The sequence below is a fragment of the Calonectris borealis genome, chromosome 1, assembly GCF_964195595.1.
Source record: "Calonectris borealis chromosome 1, bCalBor7.hap1.2, whole genome shotgun sequence".
NCBI lineage: Eukaryota > Metazoa > Chordata > Aves > Procellariiformes > Procellariidae > Calonectris > Calonectris borealis.
Genome location: NC_134312.1, coordinates 68,128,567 through 68,148,300, shown reverse-complemented (window position 1 = coordinate 68,148,300; position 19,734 = coordinate 68,128,567). Strand labels below are relative to the sequence as shown.

The 19,734-nt window shown below is 37.8% G+C and overlaps 1 protein-coding gene across 3 annotated transcripts in view; it reads left to right on the top strand.

Annotated features, from left to right (window-relative positions):
• The window catches only part of KDM5A (lysine demethylase 5A), a 51,507-nt gene that overhangs the window by 7,105 nt on the left and 24,668 nt on the right, over positions 1-19,734 (top strand). For all 3 annotated transcript variants that reach the window (XM_075158759.1, XM_075158752.1, XM_075158768.1), the window contains exons 6-17: positions 4,660-4,765; positions 5,315-5,403; positions 8,469-8,627; positions 11,055-11,174; positions 12,258-12,416; positions 13,992-14,173; positions 15,950-16,112; positions 16,942-17,061; positions 18,271-18,465; positions 18,573-18,754; positions 19,030-19,154; positions 19,403-19,553. In XM_075158759.1, coding sequence (XP_075014860.1) covers positions 4,660-4,765; positions 5,315-5,403; positions 8,469-8,627; positions 11,055-11,174; positions 12,258-12,416; positions 13,992-14,173; positions 15,950-16,112; positions 16,942-17,061; positions 18,271-18,465; positions 18,573-18,754; positions 19,030-19,154; positions 19,403-19,553 — 1,751 coding nt within the window. The remainder of the gene's footprint in view (positions 1-4,659; positions 4,766-5,314; positions 5,404-8,468; positions 8,628-11,054; positions 11,175-12,257; positions 12,417-13,991; positions 14,174-15,949; positions 16,113-16,941; positions 17,062-18,270; positions 18,466-18,572; positions 18,755-19,029; positions 19,155-19,402; positions 19,554-19,734) is intronic.

Below are 19,734 nucleotides of genomic sequence, written 5' to 3'. Positions count from 1 at the left end.
AGTTTCCCCCCAGTAAATCTCAATTCAAACTGAATCACCACCATTTTAAATGCTATACCATTGGAAATAATCTTGGAGGCTTGTCCTGATGGCCTCATTGCTTCTATTGCACTATTTAAAGCAGGACTTCACCTATTGACAAAGATTTCTATTGCAGGCATCGTCCTAGGGCTCTCCACAGCAGGACTAGTGGCTCCCTGCTGGCCAGTCAGCCAAACATGGGCGAAAGCTGGTTTTCTATGCAACAAACTTACTACTTGCTTGATGCCATTCTAGACTTACTTTAAGCGCCACAAAAATTTTTCAAATGCTCTTAAACTGCTTTTTTTCAAATCCATCTTTCTTGTCACTGAGATATTTGAGTATGCTTTATAAAGTTTCATCTTTTTCTCTGATGTCATGATTGATTTAGACTAAATTGTCTTTTTGGTCTGTTTTCTCAACTTAGTGAAGCTGACGATGTTATTCGTGGTAGCCATATAACAATGCATCACACAAGCAGTCCCACGCTGTGATCTTACCAGATCTCTCGGATCATGTGCTATTAGTGAGCTATCCAGAAAAACTGAGAACGCTGCAGGAACTGCAGCAGTCATTCGTTATGTGGAACTCTGCTTTGGATTTGAATGAATCTTGTGGGACAATGCCAGTATGACCTTTTCCTCATACATGATACAAAAGTGTCACTGTGTTATTAAGATCCTGTGGGATCTTTTCTCCTGCTGATTTCAGTAGAATAACGGTACTTCTCATTTCTCCTTGTTGGAAAAAATGATTCTGTAGTTATACTGGCACAGTATAGCTGCTTCATTTCATTTAAAGGGGCTGCATTTCAGAAATGAGAGACACGATTTTACTTGGATCATCTGTGAAAAATAAATATATTTAAATACCTTTTATTAGCCCTTTAGCCATGCTATCTTGTAAGCAGTTATTAACAGTTATTAAAATGGCTGAAATGAGTTCTTTAATACAGAAAAAACAGCCTACTTGCATAGCCAGGAGAAGTATTTTTTGGCTGTGTTGGAAGCTATGTGTAATTCTCTTAAGTCAACTCTGGAACTGTATTTAGAAACAGAGATTTGTCCTCAGTAGCACCAAATGGTAGACGTGTAAATATCTGGGAAACGATAAGAAATTGTTCCAGATTTCAGTGCACTTCCTTACTGTAGACAGGACTCCGTTTATTGTTTGAAGTGCATACCTGGAATTGTACCAGAGATTGTCTAGATAGTTTTCAGAGAACAGGTAATAATTCAAGTAGTGTAAAAACCTGCTAAACAAGTGTCACTCTGCTCTAGCTGAAACATCTAAATGATCTGTGTGTAGCGTGCTGAGTAGTCCAATGCCTGGGTAGTGAGCATAGATAACTACACTGACCTCTGCATCTCAGAAGATTTTTTCCAAGTGCTAAAAGTACTTTCCAAAAATGCTCTGCATCTTCTCTTGCAGATAACTTACGTAAGAATGGGTGATGAATAAGAAAGCATAAAGATAGTAATCAGAAATTACTGAAATAAACAAAGATCCTCAGCAGTAGAAGGGGGTGGCAGATGTTTGAAAAGCAAATTTTTGAATTCTTAGAGAAAGTGAAAAATGAAAGAAAATAGTGAATGAGAATTCTCCTTTGTGAAAGATGGGTTGGGAATCTTTGGATACTACTATTAAATGTCAGTTGAATACATTGTCTCTGAATAGGAAGAGGACAATTTGGTGATGAGAGATTCTGCTCAAAAATAAACTTAATGCTTCATTCTCTTTCCCTTTTCTCTGAAGAAGGCTATCACAAATAAAAACTGGAGAAGGACAACTGAATTACTAGAGGCTTGTAAAGAAAAGGACAACAAAAAGTAGAATGAATTCAGATTAGGAAAAGAGAATATCCTTAAGGAAAGGTTAAATTTAGGAGAATGCTTCTTTCTTAGAAAAGAGTAGCATTTCTTCACAGATGATCTGTTGGGGTGTATTTTAACTGGCAAGGGATTTGTCTAATGAGGTTGCTTCATGATGACTTCTGGTAGAGAAATGCAGTACTGAAACAAAAAGATAATGAAGTTCTATCTTTTCAAAGGATATTAACTTAAGGTCCAGAGAATTTTCTGAAAAATTAAAACCAATTCTAAGTAGTATATCTGCTCTCAGGTTTCCTTTACAAATTTGGCTGATTGCAGAATAACAGAATTAATGAAATAAGCTTCCATTTCTTTAATTTGAAAGATTTTCTTCCATGGGAATAATTGTGTGAAATAAAAGAACTCTGGGAGATGCTGACAAATACCCAAAACATGTAAATATTTTGATTCTTGGTTGTTACTGTTCTGGTCTTGCACATTGGGGCTGGAGGGGTGGGGATGCAAATGTTTCAAAGTTGATGAGGGTAGGACAACAGAAAAAGATAGTATGTGAATTCAGTGTAACTGGATCATGTTATTAGGATTCGCCCATATACAAGAAAAGGCTTTGGGTTGTACTTTCAGTTGAGAAGGTAAAAGAATCAAAAATATGTCTGTATACTTCAGGAAAAAGAGGAGCTGCGAGTGGAATCGCAGTTTAATCAAGTTCATTTCACTTACATGGGAAAAATATAGTGCAAAAGCGTGGTGCGAGTTTTGTGGTGTTAGCAATGAGAAAATGGCAAGAAATGCAAGATTTCCGCTTCCATACGTTCACAGTTTTGAGTTTGGTGTTTTTACACGATCTTAAAGGACACTGCAGGAAGACTACTCATTGATCCTTCTGAATGCTTTTGATATTCACAAGTTAAACTATCAATATACTGGCAGTGTTCATGAGGTTACATAGGAATCTGATTTTTAAAAAACATTTCCATTTGAATATGCAACCTGTTCTTTTTGAAAACTATAGCTTTTTCCGCCTGAACATAAATGGATTGCATCTACTTAGGTTTAGGAATCCGAGTAAATCTGGGCAATGGAGTTTGGAAAATATATTTAGGCAAGGCATTTTTAAACGAAGCTATAAAACTGAGGGGGGGTTGCTGCATGTTAATGATTTACTTTTAGTAAATATGATAGTAAAATTATTTTTCAGGTATCATTGAGAAAATTACCTTAGGTCACAATAGCAGGAGAGAGGAATTGTGGAGATCGTTCATAAATGTTGCTGAAATGATGGAAAATTGTACTGTGCTGAGAAATGTGATGTGGGTTGATTCTGTCAAGTTCTATTAGTTGAGAGGATGGATGAGCTGTTAATGCATTTCAAATGGGAACTGAGGGATTATGAAGTCTCCAGGTGGTAGGCTTTCCTGTACAGCAAAAAAGTCAGTGTTTCCTTATGGCCTGTTAGCAAAAAGTGAGGAATTTATGAGAAAAATTTGCGTGCAATTTGAGAGTGAGATTACAAAGTTGGTAATGTATATCTAAAGTGAAAATAATTTAATAGCAATAGAATTCATAAATGTGCAAAATTAGAATATCAGCAATAATCAGTTTGGAAAGGTGCTGATTGGCAATACTGCATACACAGTTCAGTGGAACAGGGACTCTAAATATTACTAAAAATTCCTTAGACTAGTAATGCCTAGGAAACGCTGTCTCTTTTAATGTGTTCCGGAAGCAAGAAAAACAACTGGTTTAGACTGAATAAATGGAAATTATCTTCTTTCTTTTAGCTTTATTGCAAGTGCATTTGAACTTGGGGTTTTTTGTTTATTGATTAAAAACTGAATGCACATCACCCCAAGGGAGCTTGAAATAATATATCAGGCCATAACTCTGTGTAAAATAACAGGTGAAGTCTCATCAGTAAGTTATTTGAAGATAACCTTGTTGGAATTAGATTTGCTGAGATCTTTTAAGGTGAGTGAATTTCAGGAGGAAGATTGCAAATGATGAGAATTTAGTGGTCTTCTATACCAGCTTAGAAAGGGTTTTCAAAGGGTAAGGAGGCAACATAAAGAAAAACACCAAGGTGATTGCATTGGAGATAGAAACAGAATATGGAGGTTCTTTTTGCTGTTAAGTTAGTGGCAATGATGTGGGACAATGAGGTAGGTGAGTAATGGGAAACAGGAGGACGTTCAGTTGAACTGAACACTTCAGGAAACAACACCGGCAGGGGCATGGGGTTGTCTCCTAATGGGTCTTTCCATCTCTGATTTTGAGGTTGCAAGGGCACCATGAGTAGCTGTGATTTCAAGAGTTGTGCTCATAACATTTCATCACAAATAAACCCAGGAGCAGCAAAGCTTAAGGAATTAGGTTGGAACTTACTAGTGGCATGTGTATGTATCTACTCAAGGAAGCAAATGAAAAAATCCTGCTAAAACAGTGTATGTGTTAACATCCAAGCACGTGACTGAATCATGGTGATTTTGGAAAATACTGCTGTGGCATTCTTTTTACTTGTTTTTTGCTAAATGTCAAACCTAGTTCTCTTACTTGCTGTATAGGGGACTTTCTGTAGTTTATCTGTAATCCTAAATGTAAAATAATTTGGGAAGTTGGGACAAAAATTCTGTCTTTTATTCCATTTGCATTATTTGTTCATTGGCTTTAGGAACAGAAAATCGTGTCTTTTCATGCCTCTGTTTCCTTTCTTTTGATGAGCTGATGTTGTGAGAGAGTGGAATATAAACAAATTATGAAGAGGCCTGGAGGGGAAATATTGATGGTATGGTCTTGTTTTTATTTTTAGGCAGAAGCAGGAGAAATGAGTAGAAATACTGAACTGAAGAAGCTACAGATCTTTGGAGCTGGACCCAAGATGATGGGACTGGCATTGGGAGCAAAGGATAAAGAGGGTAACTAAATCTTGGGCTCATCGCTTTGTAAAGCAACGAGGCTGTTAAATCTTTCTGCATGTCTCTAGAGACAACATTAAGAAGTAAGCAAATCATTATAACTGGAAAAAGAAAGCTAAGTATTCTAGGGTTTCATTCATGAGAGAGATTTATAGGGTGCTTCATGTAACTTGGCGTAGTTTCAGCTCTTTATGTATTATATAGTAACAATAACAATTAAGCAGCTGTTGCATGAACTGGGTAACTGGAAGGGGAAACAGGATTTGACAATACTGAAAGGGATCCTACCAGCCAAGTGCACAAATTGAGTGTAATTCACTCTGTTTTGTGAGGCAATTGGGATCACCTGTGAGGATAAGCAAAATATGTTTTCCTAATCCCCGTTTATTTAGGTTGGCCAGGTATAACAAGGCATTTTTGCTTTCTTTGGACTGTCAGGTAGTTTCTGATATGAAGGGCAGGGTACCAGGCTGGACATCTGTGGTGTTTTTGCAAGCTAAGTCTATCTTGATGTGATATTAATAACATTTAACTTTATTTTACTTCAAGATGAGGTGACACGAAGACGCAAGGGAACCAGATCAGAAGCATTTGGAATGCAGATGAGGCAACGCAAAGGAACTCTTTCTGTCAACTTCGTAAGTTTGGTTCCTTTGCTGTGATTTCTGATAATAAGAAATTAATTGATTTACTAAGGTTTTTTTTTTTTTCCTAAAACACATCCCCACCCTACCCCTCAAATAGATGAATGGATGAACATTGCGGCAGATGATACTGTTATGGGAAGAATGAACAGTATTTTGAAAAATAATCTATGCTCTAGGTTTCTGTTTTAATCTTTCGGACAGGAAGAATGTTGCAACATGAAGGAACTTGCTGATCGTGGGTTTGAGGGCTTGCTTTGCCACACAGTTCTTGCATGCCTTCAGTAGCTCACTTTCTATTTAAGCTCCCTTTTGTAGAACACTTATAATACTACTTCTTATCCTCAAAAGATATTTTGAGGTGCTCCAGTGCTTCAGGAGTTTGTTTTTAGCAATTCCAGCTTTCATGTCTTTTCTGTTTTGAGTTAAACTAGTCATTATACAAGTCCATACAAGGGAAACCTCTAAGGGGAAAAATGAAATGTTTAGGGCTCTGATGTTTGACCATGGAAAAGCAGTGTATAGGTGTTCTTAATGTCTTTATGATTAGCATGACTTCTTACTTTTAAAGTGTCATAATTTAGCATGTGTACACAACCGTGAATGAAGATGCATGCTTTTAATGTCTTAAGAATTAGACTCTTCACTAGTAAGCTGTTCTTTTTTTCTTAGCCTGAGAACACTTACAGGAGCTTATTTTAAATTTCAACCATAGAAGGCCAAGGCAACCGGAAGTCTCTAGTAATCATATTTTTATATGTAGAAATGCCTCCTGGGGAAAAGAAAAAAAGTGGGAGAAGTTGGATATTTAAAAAACAGATCAGATCATTGTGCCATTGCAGCTAAGTTAGAATTTGTGTGACTTGAATTTTTTTTTCAATTGTACTGCTACTTCTGAGTATATGGTGTTCCTAGGCTGTGTAAGTGTTGTGACCGTTTTGTTCAAGTATACTTTTAATTTAAAAATACTTTGTCTAGTCTCTCTTTCTTTATAGAAAATTCTATTCGTTTACTCCTTCCATTTACTCCTATTTATAAGGGAAAGTGATGAAAGTACTGTAGCAGCAGAACTGCTATTTTGGAACTGTATTGCTGTAACTGTAACCTTGTGAAATTCTGTGACTTAGTACCATTTGGTTCCACACTTTTTTAATACTTGGATGAGAGATCTTCAAGGAAAGCAGTCTTTGAAGTGCAGAGGTGATACATGAGCCTTATATAACTTTCATCTGAAAAATACCGTGCTGCAGTTTTGTTTATACTTCTCCCTCATTCATTTATCTTTTTGTGAAATGCTAACAGTGAAATTTATTTTATCTGTGTGAAATGCTAACTGTGAAGTAAAATACACCTTTTTCTTTTTATCCCCTCCCCCCTGATAAATATAGTTATATATAATCATAGTCTTACTGTATTTTGTTACATGGCTAGGAGGCTCATTTGTGGCTATTGTGTAATCACAGAGCGGCTTGTTGTGAATATGTATTTCAGTGCAGTCTTTGTATTTGACAAATCATCACTTGGGCTGACATAAAAAAGATTGCATATGTTAATATGAATTTGGAGAGAAGAAGGTAGTATCAGTGATAGGTAACTAGTGAGTATCATAGAATAGCCTCCCCTTACGATTGCTATTTTAACGCATTCTTAGTTTTGGGAAGAGAACCTGGAAATGTCTGCTAAGGTACCCTCCTTCTGTTTTATATACTTGCAGCAAAAGCAACTAGTTTGATGTTTTAGACAGACATGATATTCCATGAGGGTGAGTGCATGGATTTTTTTAAAAAGGAGAAAATAATATGTCTTTTAATAGAACTGCATTGTTTTTTAGAATTGTTTCGTAAGAAACCTGAGCAGTCTTCTTAAGTAGTATATTATTGCCTAGCTAGGAAGTTGCATACTTAACTAGGCTGGTGTAACCAAGATGGGGTTGACATCAAATATTTAACACAACTGTGTGAGCCTAATCAGCTGAAAAACACATGTTTTTGTGACATCTTGATGAAAATAACAGACCCCCAAAAAACAACCCCACCACTTCTGATGTTATTTTGAGCTGTGTGAAGGAAATATGTATAGCCTGAGTTGCCCGTTGACTAACGGGAGTTGTAGCAGAATTTGGAGCAAGTGTTATTCATGAAGTTCATGTTGTTATTAAAAATTTATACATAAGATAATTTTTTAGCTGTGATAAAGTAATACACAGTTTCTTCATTCAGATTATGTTACAGATCTCCAGTGCTATATTAATGTTTATATTATATTAAAAGTCCTTTGGACAATATAGGAAGCAACAGCAAAGAAAATTTGAAACCTGTTGATACGTTTTCCTCTTTGGTCCCTGAGAATATCTCCCAGTGAGTGTTGTTCTTATTGAGAGGTTATCTTGGACAGACACCTGCGAAAACTATTTGCTATTGTATTGGGATTAATACTTCTCTGTTATCATTTGGAGTTTTTATCGTTTATTTTGGAGAAAATGAGAAAGAAGTTGGTACTTTTATATGCAGTTTTCTTCCCTTCCCCTTGGGTTTTTAGATTGAAATCTGTAGGTTTGTGGGTTTTATTCTCTCTTCTTTTCCATTGCAAAGATAATCATTGTACTGTTGCAAGTGATGGCATGTATGTTTCTGAAATAGTTTTTGGAGATATTCCTCAGCCATATGCTCTTTGTAGGGATTTAGTTTGAATTGTTTTCCATGATAGAGGCCCAAAGAGAGGGGGAGCATCAAGTTCTAAAAACTGTAACCTACCCTTTTGCCTTAGAATAACATGAATGAGATGCTACTTTGAGTTACATAGAAAACAATTGTCCAACTGAACTGGATAGTTATTTTGCAGCACCCAAAGTCCCCCTGCTTCCCACATATTACTGCTTTGGGAAATTGAAGCATAATTGTTCATTATCAATGCTTCTCAAAAACCAGAGGAGACCACGTTGATGTTCATATATCAGACTTCAGAATTACATCCTTTGTTCCTTAGTTTAAGGAAGGCAGGTTCTGGGTGAGAAAACTTCTTGTAACTACTTCTTTTTTTTTTTCTTTTTTTCTCTCCAGGTTGATCTGTATGTTTGCTTATTCTGTGGCAGAGGAAATAATGAGGACAAACTGCTACTGTGTGATGGATGTGATGACAGCTATCACACTTTTTGCTTGATTCCTCCTTTACCTGATGTACCCAAGGGTGACTGGAGGTGTCCGAAGTGCGTTGCTGAGGTACAGTTCAGAACTACTCAAGCTTTGTATGTATACTTGTGTTCCTGGAAAGATCAGAAGAAGATCAGTTCAGCTCAGTGCTGTTCCATCTGGGTAGAAGCCATAGTTTTGTTTGGAATATTGTCAAGATGAGCTGTGAATCTCCAGCTGTTTTTGGTTGATGAGCCGTAAGGAGAGAGAAATGTTCCTTCTAGAGCTTGGGCATAATCTTTCTTTATTATACAGCCATGTGACAGCTAAAACTTTGGCCTTTGTATGCTAAGAGCTGAAACTCAATTTGATGAGCTGGTAGTGGGAAATTAGGGTGAGAAGTAGGGTTGTGATAGGTGTTTCAGCATAATGATGAGACATTTTGTAAACTGTGAAGTAACCAAAGTATGCGATTTGGGCATAACAGGGAGCTTTGATTATTGGGAAGTCATTATGGCATTATTCAGAATAGCTTGTAGCAGAAAGTGAAAGAACTAATTTAAAAATTTGTAGCTATTTTAGATTTGGTTTAGACTAAAAAAGGAATTGTTGAGGCTCTGAAAGTGGAAACTAGTTGAATTTCATTGTTCAAAAAAGAAGAGCTACCAAGTTCCAAGAGACGATTGATCAACAGCCTAAAGATGGCAAACATCATTTGATTGGCTTGGTATTTGTCTTAAGAAAACAAATTTTGCAGGCTCACGAAATTGGTAGATGTAGGATTCAGAGGAATAAAGCTTACTGTTTTTAAATCTGTAATTTTCTGACTGGCTTTAACTTTTTAGACCATGTTTTTTCCAAAAGGGGCAGTCACACACACACGTGTATATGCCCATTTCCCCCGCACATCTCCCACACCCTTCCCAGCTGTGGGCTTCTGCTGTTTTCTTTATGGTGGTGTATGAATAGTTGTGCAGTCACATAATGAGATGGATCAGCTTGTTGGTCTTTAACCCTTCACCAAGAGAGATTAAGTTGTCAGATAGACTCCGGCAAATGGCTGTTGTGCGAGAGGTGGAAATTTATAGTTACAGGCAAGGGAAAAGATGCAATGAACCCTTTGGGCTGCTGCTCACAGAGTGGATTAAGCTGCTTGTTTATTGTTCCCTTAAGAGAGAGCAATAAAGGAGTATTAGCAAAGTACAGCAATCCAATGTGGAGGTAATTTAGAGAGTAGTAAATATAGTGACAGTAGTAAATATAGAATGTGGAAAGTCACAAGAAATTTCAGTACTACTTCTAGTAAAAACAGGAATACTTTGTTCCCAAGGAAAAAAATACACATGTAAGGACAAAATCAGGAAAGTTAAGGTGCCAAATAAGTTGTTACTAGCAAATGATACAGAAAGTACTTGAAAAATTCTGGAAATACATTGAAAGTAAGAGGAAGAAGAGAAAAAACATAGCTATATTATGTAATGGAGAGTAAACAAATAAGAGCAGAAAGATGTTTGAAATGCTCAGTAGTGCTTTTTGCCTCAGTTTTTACTTTAAATGTTAATTGTGCACAGATGCTTAATGTAATGTTAACAGCAGGGTGCTGGAACAGAAGCTAGGAAGAATAGGGTAAGGGCTTTTTATATATATTCAGGTCAACATTGTTTGACAGTGTTTACTGGTGGTGTAGATTCTCTGTTGCAGGCTCCATTTAAGAACTACTTTGACAAATGTTGGGCATAGTCTAAGGATAGTTCCTCTTGAAGAAAAAGAAACTACTGATCTCTTGAATTCCTTTCCAGTCCTGTTTCTTTACAACTGAACAGCTGATTATCAGATAGTTCTATGTCCCGTTTGTGTTCAAATATGTCTTGTATATATAAACATTGTGTCAGATACAAAGGGGTTGAAAAGGACACTGAAGAAATGGGTGGGGAGAGTAGCTGAAATGTGAACTGGTATTTTTTGCACTCTTGGGATGAATGGGGATAGAACAGTGGAAGACTTGAAGATTTTCTGTCAGACAGACCATGTCTGTTGTTAGCTCTGTTGCATTGTTTTAATTTGCTTCTTCCTCTTTCCTTCTGTATACTTTCACAGCACCAAATCAGTTAATGATTTGCTGACTTGACAAAACTGAAGCACTTGCAGGATTTGTTCCTATGCAGTTGAATCCTGCAGGTGCTTGAATCCAGTATGTCTAAGAAATGTGTTACGGCTGTCTAAGCTTCTTGGGCGCTGTCTTACTCTGTGACTGGCAGCAGTAGATGATGAAACTTAGTTTTGGACAGGAAAGCAGAAGTATGTAGCTTTGGGGTTTACCGTGTTAGATTAGCTTCTGTACAATTAATTCTGTTCTGTTTCCGTTGTGGTAGGACTTCCTCAGCTGAGAAAAGCACTCAAAACTGATAGCTTGTGGTGTTCGGTAAGGACTCAGATGGACCCTAGGGTTTTTTTGCTAAAAATGTAACTGTGTCATAATTGCTGCAGGGAACAATATTTTTATGTTCTGTCTCCTAGGAATGTAACAAACCCCGCGAGGCCTTTGGATTTGAACAAGCTGTCAGGGAATATACTCTCCAGAGCTTCGGTGAAATGGCTGATAACTTCAAGTCTGATTATTTCAACATGCCGGTCCATGTGAGTTTCAACTTTTGTTGTGATTCCTTGTAGGGGAAAAAGAGAAGAGGTTTCAGCTGATCCTGAATTTTTGCTGAGGCATCTTAGCTTTGTTTAAAGAGGCACCATAAGCTCAAACATGTAAACAAATGATTTAGCTTTCTGGCATCTGGTCTCATTTCAACTTCATTTCACCCTTTTTCTGTGATGGATAGATAGCTTTATTGCTTGTTAGGTTCTCGCCCTTTTTCATTAATTGAACCAAGTACCTTGTTCTTGTTTGGCAAAGGGGTCTTTCTCCTGCCCTTCCTATGGCTTTTGTCTTGGTTTAGTTTGTTCAGAGGATAAATCACCGTTTGCCTCCCTGTTAGTCTTGTAGACAAGTCGATAGACTGAGTCTGTCTGATAATCAGATTTTTTTGGGTTCTGCATCTCAGCAGCATTTTCAAAATTGGCATTTCTGCTTTGGCATACTTCCACGATTCCACTGTCCTGTAGACTGCATACAGCACCAACCTCCTCCTCTCAGGGTTCTTTGGTAATTTATGGGCATTCTTGCTAAAGCTTCTACATTTTAAGGACTCCAATTTATGATAGAACTTTGGGACATGGAGCAAAGCAAGGAACAAAGCTTATTTTACAAATAAGCTTCAAAAATAAATGCATATAAGTAGGAATTTTAATGACCTATATGAAGACTACACTCTTGAACACAACCCTTTATCTGAATTTCTTTACTGTTACTCAGAAGTTCTGGTCATTAACCCCTGAAATAGTTTGGACTTTGCATGCTGTTCATTCTGTTTGCTGCTTGGCTTCTGCTGGCTGTCTCCTTCTCACGTTCTTTTTAGCTGTACTTCTGGTAACCACATCTTCTTTTTTGTTCATTCCATCCCTTATGATGTGGCATCCTGTTTCTGTTACATTGCAGCCACTACTAAGGAATACAGACCAAACTGTATGACTTTGAAGAGATGGAGGGGAGAGAGGGAGTCGCCTTGGTGTTTGAAAACTCATGGGGAATTAGTAATGATTTACTGCTTGAATGATAACTTTTATGTTGGGTCTTATCCGCACATACCGTAACAACTTTTCTGCTTCCAGATGGTTCCCACTGAGCTCGTAGAAAAAGAATTCTGGAGATTGGTGAGCAGCATAGAAGAAGACGTCATTGTGGAATATGGGGCTGATATCTCATCCAAGGACTTTGGAAGTGGCTTCCCAGTGAAGGATGGCCGACGAAAGCTGATGCCAGAGGAGGAGGTGAGGAACAGGATATGCAACTGACCCCGTTCTTTGCTCTGCATAAGATTTCACATTGAGAATTTAGGTCAGAAATCAGCGTGGATTTTTTCATGAAGAAATTGCTTAAGGCTTTTGCGTGCCCTTAAAATTCCTTTTGAGCAGGGCATTAAATTAATATATTAGGTTCTTTTACAGATCTGGTTGCTGATAGCTAAGCTGCTTTTCATGATTTGTCACACCTGTTTTGTATCACTTAATCTTAGCAGGCAAAGATGTGCAAGTTGTTACAGTATGTCCAAGTATGAGGAGACTGATAAGATTTTTTTTTTCTTTCTTGTTCTGAACCTTTTTGTTACAGAATTAGCTACAGAAACATGATTCTAACCTCCTTAGGAGGTTCATAATAGGTAAAACAAACTAATTGGATTTAGCTTGTTTCTCTGACTGTGCATACTGTAAGAATGAAATGATGTAGATACAGCATCCTGTTATAGAAGATTTTATGAAGAACATCTGGTAAATATATTACCTATTTTCCCTCAGACCTTACTGTAGTGTATCAGTTTTCTGGCTGCTTATATGTTTAAATTCAGAGGAAATGACAGTAAAGGTGTGGTTTCGCAATTACACAGCCCCAAATCAATTTATACTGCTCACTGGAAGAGGTAATTCCTGCTCACTGTTGTCTTCCACCGCCACCTGCCTCTTCCTAATTGTACCTTTGTTGGCTATGCAGTGATTGTGTAGCTGCTTAATGAGTCAGAACTGCTTGTTGATCTATTTGTATGACAGCAGTAATTTAAAAAAAAATTTTCTAGCCAGATCACTTAAGTCATCTAACTCACTGCATTGTCTTTATAGTGTCAGAGCAAAGGAAACAGCAGGAATGTGTGGCTGAGCTGAGGGTGTGACCAGTCCTTTCAGCAACTACGGGATATGCCTAAAATGACTGTGAATCTGTGCTAACAGCTTTTTTTAAGGTGGAAAATAGACTAATGTTAGCACAGTTAGTGACCTTTTAAGGCAGTCTGTTTGGATTCTCGTTTTTTGTGTAAATTGTATGTATTTGAAAGTGAAGGTGGGATTGCCTAACTGGTGATGCTGTCTTCTCAGAAATGAGTGTTTAGGAATTTCTTCTTTTGAGAAAACTTTTTAAAGTAATATATAAAGATCAAAATAAACCGCAGTGCAGTAAAGATTCACTGCGTTGTTTACAATCATAAGTTATCCTATATTATTGTTCTTCTACTAATGTTGCTGGTATTTTGTTCTACCAGAAAAGTATGAAACCTATAAACTTGGGGGGTGGGGTGGGGTGGTAAATCAAAGCCTAAGTATATAAGTCTTGATCCAAAGAAGGAGGGCTATGTATGTTGAAATACTAGGACTGGCCTTCAATCTTAGTCTGATTAATTGCTGACTAAGGTATTTAAGGAATCATTTCCTAGTTTTGATGCTTCATTGTTGCAGAATATTAGCCACTGTCTACTATAGAAATGGATAGGCTGATCTCTTCCTTTGTACTTTCTTCTTCTGGAGTTGGTGTCTTTATGCTCTTCTGATTTGTTCAGAATCTTCTCCTTTTTTTGGCAGGATTATGCGCTTTCTGGTTGGAACTTGAATAACATGCCAATTCTAGAACAATCAGTCCTTGCTCACATCAATGCAGATATCTCTGGCATGAAGGTACCTTGGCTGTATGTAGGGATGTGCTTCTCCTCATTTTGCTGGCATATTGAAGATCACTGGAGCTATTCCATCAACTACCTGCATTGGTATGGGCTCTCCTTTGTGCATCTACCTTACACTGTCCTGTTTGCGGTTAGAAAATTTGTAGTTCTACTTGAAAATGCCTATGCATGCTGATGACATTTTTAACCAAAAATCTAAATGTGGTGAGCGGTCCATATTCTTAGCTGAGGCTGATTAAAAGCGAATACAGTTACTGTTTTAAGCACTTCAGTGTTTTTCATTAACTGATTAAATATTCTTGTGTTGCCAAAAATCCAGTGTCACTGTAAAATCATGCTTTACAGGCTTGCATCTTTTCTAAGGAAGAACTGAGTTACAGTTCACTGCTTTATGATTTAAAGTTGGTATGTCCCTATGCTGGAAATGGACGCTGCTGCCTAGTGGCTTACACAGCATCAGAGCTGACAATTCAGCAGCAGATCTATGTATACACAGAAATACTCCTATTCAAGAGAAGAGAAATTTGAAAGTAGTTCTGACTTTCAGAACAATCCTAGAAGTGTTCTGGTGTTCAGCTTTTGTGTTTGAAAACAAGAATTGTGACAGATTAACTATTTGCATGGCAGTCTTCCCATTTCATCAGGTTCAGTCACAGTGGATGGAGCAGGGGGGAAGTTGTGGGAAGCACCCCTTCAGAATAGAAATTTTCTTGTATGTCTGGTAAGGATGAGTTGATAGCCTTTAGAGTGTAATTGCACATTTCTGGAGAAGCATGTTTGCTAGTAAGATCTGATCCACAGGCTCAGGAGAGATTCATTTTGTTTCGAGTTCAGTTATTGTCCTGAGCATGCTGTTAACTAGATCAGTATGTGAGGGTTTTGTGTCAGCTGGTGAATTCCAGCAGCCCAGATGCAGAGTAGTATTTATTTACTGGGGTTTACTAGCTGTGTCCTACCAGCAGGTGTCACTGAAGCCTGTAGGAACCACAGAAAATGCTGCACTGTGCCTCATCTAACTTTTGGGGTGGTTGGTGACAAGATTATTAATACAGTTAAATAGTGCTATGTAAACGGTTTCAGATATTTCAGCAGACTACTGCTTGTACTTCTTAATAAAATAAAATTAAAAAATAAATGTCAGCACTATAGATACTCTATCATTACAGTTTAGTTTGGTTAAGTCAGGACTGGAAGAACTGGAATAATATGTTCTCAAGTAATTTTCTGTTTAGTTTTGGTCTTGTTAATCTCTTCCTTCCCTCATATTTAACTAATGCACGTTATTAGGCATTTTTTATCTTAAAGAGTCTAGTGGACCACTGGCTTTCAGTAATTGGTGATGTATATTGGAAGGATTACTTATATTTCATTGCACTGTTTGGTGTTTTATTCTTTCCACTTCTGCTTACCTGGTATACTATTCCATTGGTTTCAGGAATAGGGCTACTCCAAGCTTAATTAAGTGAGTGGAAGAGTACCGTGATCTCTTTTCTCTTAAACGTTAGCTGTGATGGCCAAGGTTTTGTTTGTAAAACTTACTTTATTCTGCCTAAAGGAACATAATTGCCCATTTTATCCCTTTAGAGCATGGTAAATGACAATTATCTTCCATGTTAGGCTTGTCATGGCAAATCTGCTGTCAGGTATGTTGAGAATTATGTTGTAGAGTAATTGATTTTTCAGACAAGAATGATACATCCTGAAGAAGACAGTTGTTGATTAAAGACGTTTTTGTGTCTACATGCAAAATATTTGGCTTGTGTGGACAGTGGTGCTAGATTTTAGGTATACTTTGCAGTTAGGTGGCACCATTACTTTCCTTTAAGTAATGTGTTTATTACTGTGGTTGTGTTTTGTTAGGGGAGAGCCAAAGACATGGTATGGCGTGCCCTCTCATGCAGCAGAGCAGCTAGAGGATGTGATGAAGGAATTGGCTCCTGAGCTATTTGAATCCCAGCCTGATCTCCTGCATCAGTTGGTCACTATTATGAACCCCAATGTGCTGATGGAACATGGCGTACCAGTGAGTAGTACATGAGCATTTTTTACATAAGTACTCCTATGCACTCTCTGTTTTTTCATTTTGTGCCAGATTTGTGTAACAATCTGGCATAATAACTCTGAAGAATTTTTATTTTATTTACATATTCAATTCATTAGTTATGGGCTGTTTTTTGAAGCTGTTTTCTAGAATCTTCTCTAGACTCACCATGAAATTTAAATTGTCTTATATCAGAAGTGAGTGTGCCAAGCTTCTTACATAAAATCTCTTATAGAACAAGTGTACATAATGTTTTACATTTAATTATTAATTAAAAAAAAAACCCACCGTGCCATAGCAGCAAGTTTGTCTGTGAAATGCTTTTAATATCTTTTGACCGCAAAATACTTGTATTATGTTCAGTAGAAATCTCAGCATTACAAAATGCTTTTTTGACCAAATATAATTGACTGCAGACCTTTAAGCAGCAGTCACTATCATTTGCTTTTGTCTTAGGATAAATTGCTTCCCTGGCAAATACCCCAACAAAGCAAACCATAAACTGCTTCCAGAAGCTTTTGCACTTTGTGGTGCGATGGATTAAATGATGATAGAGAAACATCCCTTTTGGGATTCATAAAGAGAATTTTCAACTGTTGGCTTATACATTCAGCTTTTTTGAGTAAGGCTATAAATTGAGGATTCACTTTAAGAAGACAGAACCAATCCTTATCACTTTTGGGATAGCTACGTTGCCTGTGGTGTTCTATAGGTGAATAAAGTGGTGTTCAAACGTTGTAATTATGTGTCTTAAACGCTGTTGCAAGTTTCATATTTTTTCTTTTTTTTCCTTTATCCTCCCTTGTATTAGGTATACAGGACCAATCAGTGTGCTGGCGAGTTTGTTGTGACTTTTCCTCGTGCCTATCACTCTGGATTTAACCAGGGATATAACTTCGCTGAAGCTGTGAACTTCTGCACTGCTGACTGGGTCTGTTCTTTTGTATATGTTTGCTATGTCTCTTCTAGGTCACCTTTGCAAGGAGAGTGTTAGTAGTATGTTTTATGTTTGTAGTTCCTGGTACAACAGTTAAAAACTGATGTGAGATTCCATTACACAAAATACTTTTGATGAGCACATAATTTTAAGCAGCTTCAAACTGAAACTCTGGCATGCGGCCTTCTTTTTTAAGTATTGATCTAAACAAAACCCGACATCTCACAGTACCTTTAGCTAGTATTTCTGTGATGCCTCTTTCTGAATTTGATACAGATTCATGTACTGTCTTGAACAGCTGTTGTCATTGAAATTTTGGAGGTAGGCATATAACAGTCTTTTGTTCTCCTCTCTCCTGAGGCGCCAGCTCATTGCACCTTTAAATCATATTAGTGCTTGTTCTAATAGCCATGCCACACCAGAGCAGAGCATATGTGGATTCTTTAGTAAGTTGTCAAAAGTGTGTCCTATCACTATCCAGGGTTTACAGTTAGAAGTTACGATCTCATCTGTAGTTCATCTATCTCTACCTTCTTTTTTGTTACCTTCAAATAGGAATTTCAGTCCTTAATCAGAGAATTTTTTTCATTCATCAGAGAAATTGTCTGCAGGATTGACAATGTGTCAGTGTTCTTCTTTTCTGCTGTGCTCCTGATGTAATCTGTGTATAGCCTCCGTGAAAAACTGCTAAACTCACACCAGCCGTGTGAAATTTTCTTTACTTATGCAAAATGTAACCAGAAATCTGTGTAGCAAATTCATCTAGCATTTTGTATTTTTTGCTTTTAAAAGGTGCGAAATGAGTGATACCAATTTTGGCTAACTCTAGGCATTTTGTGTTAAATGTCTATGTCCAAACATAGCAATATCCAGAGGGCAATGCATTCACCTTAGCATAGGCCAGATGGCTTCTTTTTGGGGCCGGTTTCTTTCTGCTGGAAGTAAAAAGAGCTTAGGGCAACTCTTAAACTTGTGTCTGAAAGTTAGGCACATAAGGTTATGGCAGATGCTGCCCCAACATGGATATCCTCTTTGTCCTCGTCTGTGACATGATTTAAGGTTATTATAATTGGCTCTGTCCCATAAGATACAACTGTCTTATTCTCAGTCTTTTCCCAGGTTTTGTCAAAGGAAGGAAAGTGGGAGCTAAGAGATCATCTTGAAACGTCTTTTCCCAGAATGATAGGTGTCGTTTTTTTATAGCTTCCCATTGGACGTCAGTGTGTGAGTCATTACCGAAGACTAGGACGTCATTGTGTTTTCTCCCATGAAGAGCTGATATTCAAGATGGCTGCAGATCCAGAGTGCTTGGATGTTGGGCTGGCTGCCATGGTCTGCAAGGAGATGACTCTAATGATAGAGGAAGAGACACGGTTAAGGGAGTCTGTTGTACAGATGGTGAGAAATAAGACAACTCTCTTACTTCGCTTGCAAAAGAACTTTTACTTCCCCCTCCCCCAGCCTGGATTAGAGTTTTTAGCAAGTGTCTAATTTTTTTTTGTTAGGGAGTGTTGATGTCTGAAGAAGAGGTGTTTGAACTGGTTCCAGATGATGAGCGTCAGTGCACAGCTTGCAGAACCACGTGCTTCTTGTCAGCTCTTACATGTTCCTGTAATCCTGAGCGTCTGGTATGCTTATACCATCCGTCTGATTTATGTCCATGTCCCATGCAGAAGAAGTGTCTAAGGTACACAGCCTTTTTTTTTCTTCCCCACTTTTCTTCCATATCCGATAGTTTGCTGGAGACCAGTGACCAAATAAAACATTTGGCCACACTTCTCTCTTCTTCTATTTAAGGAGTGGTTTTATCCTCTTTGCTTGTTTCTTGGTTCCAAGGCAGCAGGTATTACACGTGTTCTGTCTTTCTGTCCGCCTTATAGCTGGAAAAACTCAATATAAGCAATATCCTGGCATTTGTATGGGCATTAATATTCTTTCTGTGTTTTCCTTCCATATCTCCAGGTACCGGTACCCACTAGAAGACCTTCCTTCTTTGCTGTACGGAGTGAAAGTTAGAGCACAGTCTTATGACACTTGGGTCAGTAGAGTTACAGAGGCTCTGTCTGCCAATCTCAACCACAAGAAAGGTCAGACTTCTATCGTTCATAGTAGGATGTCCTGAAACTCCTACATTTGTTCTGTGCTCTCATTTAATGAGACAAACACTGTGTATTGTTTAGTGGAAAAAAGAAACGGGCTAATCTGAGAGTGTAATGCAACTCATCATTGTGCATTTCAAATTGAACTAGCCTGTTGGAACCTTGATTGAAGGCCTTTGAAGCAGTCTAAAATCTCTTGGTTTTGCATGCAAATTATTTATATACTGTTATTGCAGATGTGATCGAGCTGAGAGTAATGTTGGAGGATGCTGAAGACAGGAAATATCCAGAGAACGATCTTTTCCGCAGGCTCAGAGATGCTGTGAAAGAAGCAGAGACCTGTGCTTCAGTAGCACAGCTGCTTCTGAGCAAAAAGCAAAAACACAGGTAGGACAGGCATTTTTTCAACAGTTTCCATCTGTCTGTTTTGTTTCTTGATTGGACTTGGAAATGTAAGAACCCTGAGGTCTCTGCCTAGTAACTTCTTTGAGTGTTTCCTGCCTTTAGTGCTGTGACTCTTTGAGAGGCAGGAGAGACAGATACAGTGACACAAAGGGCCAAAAAAGCA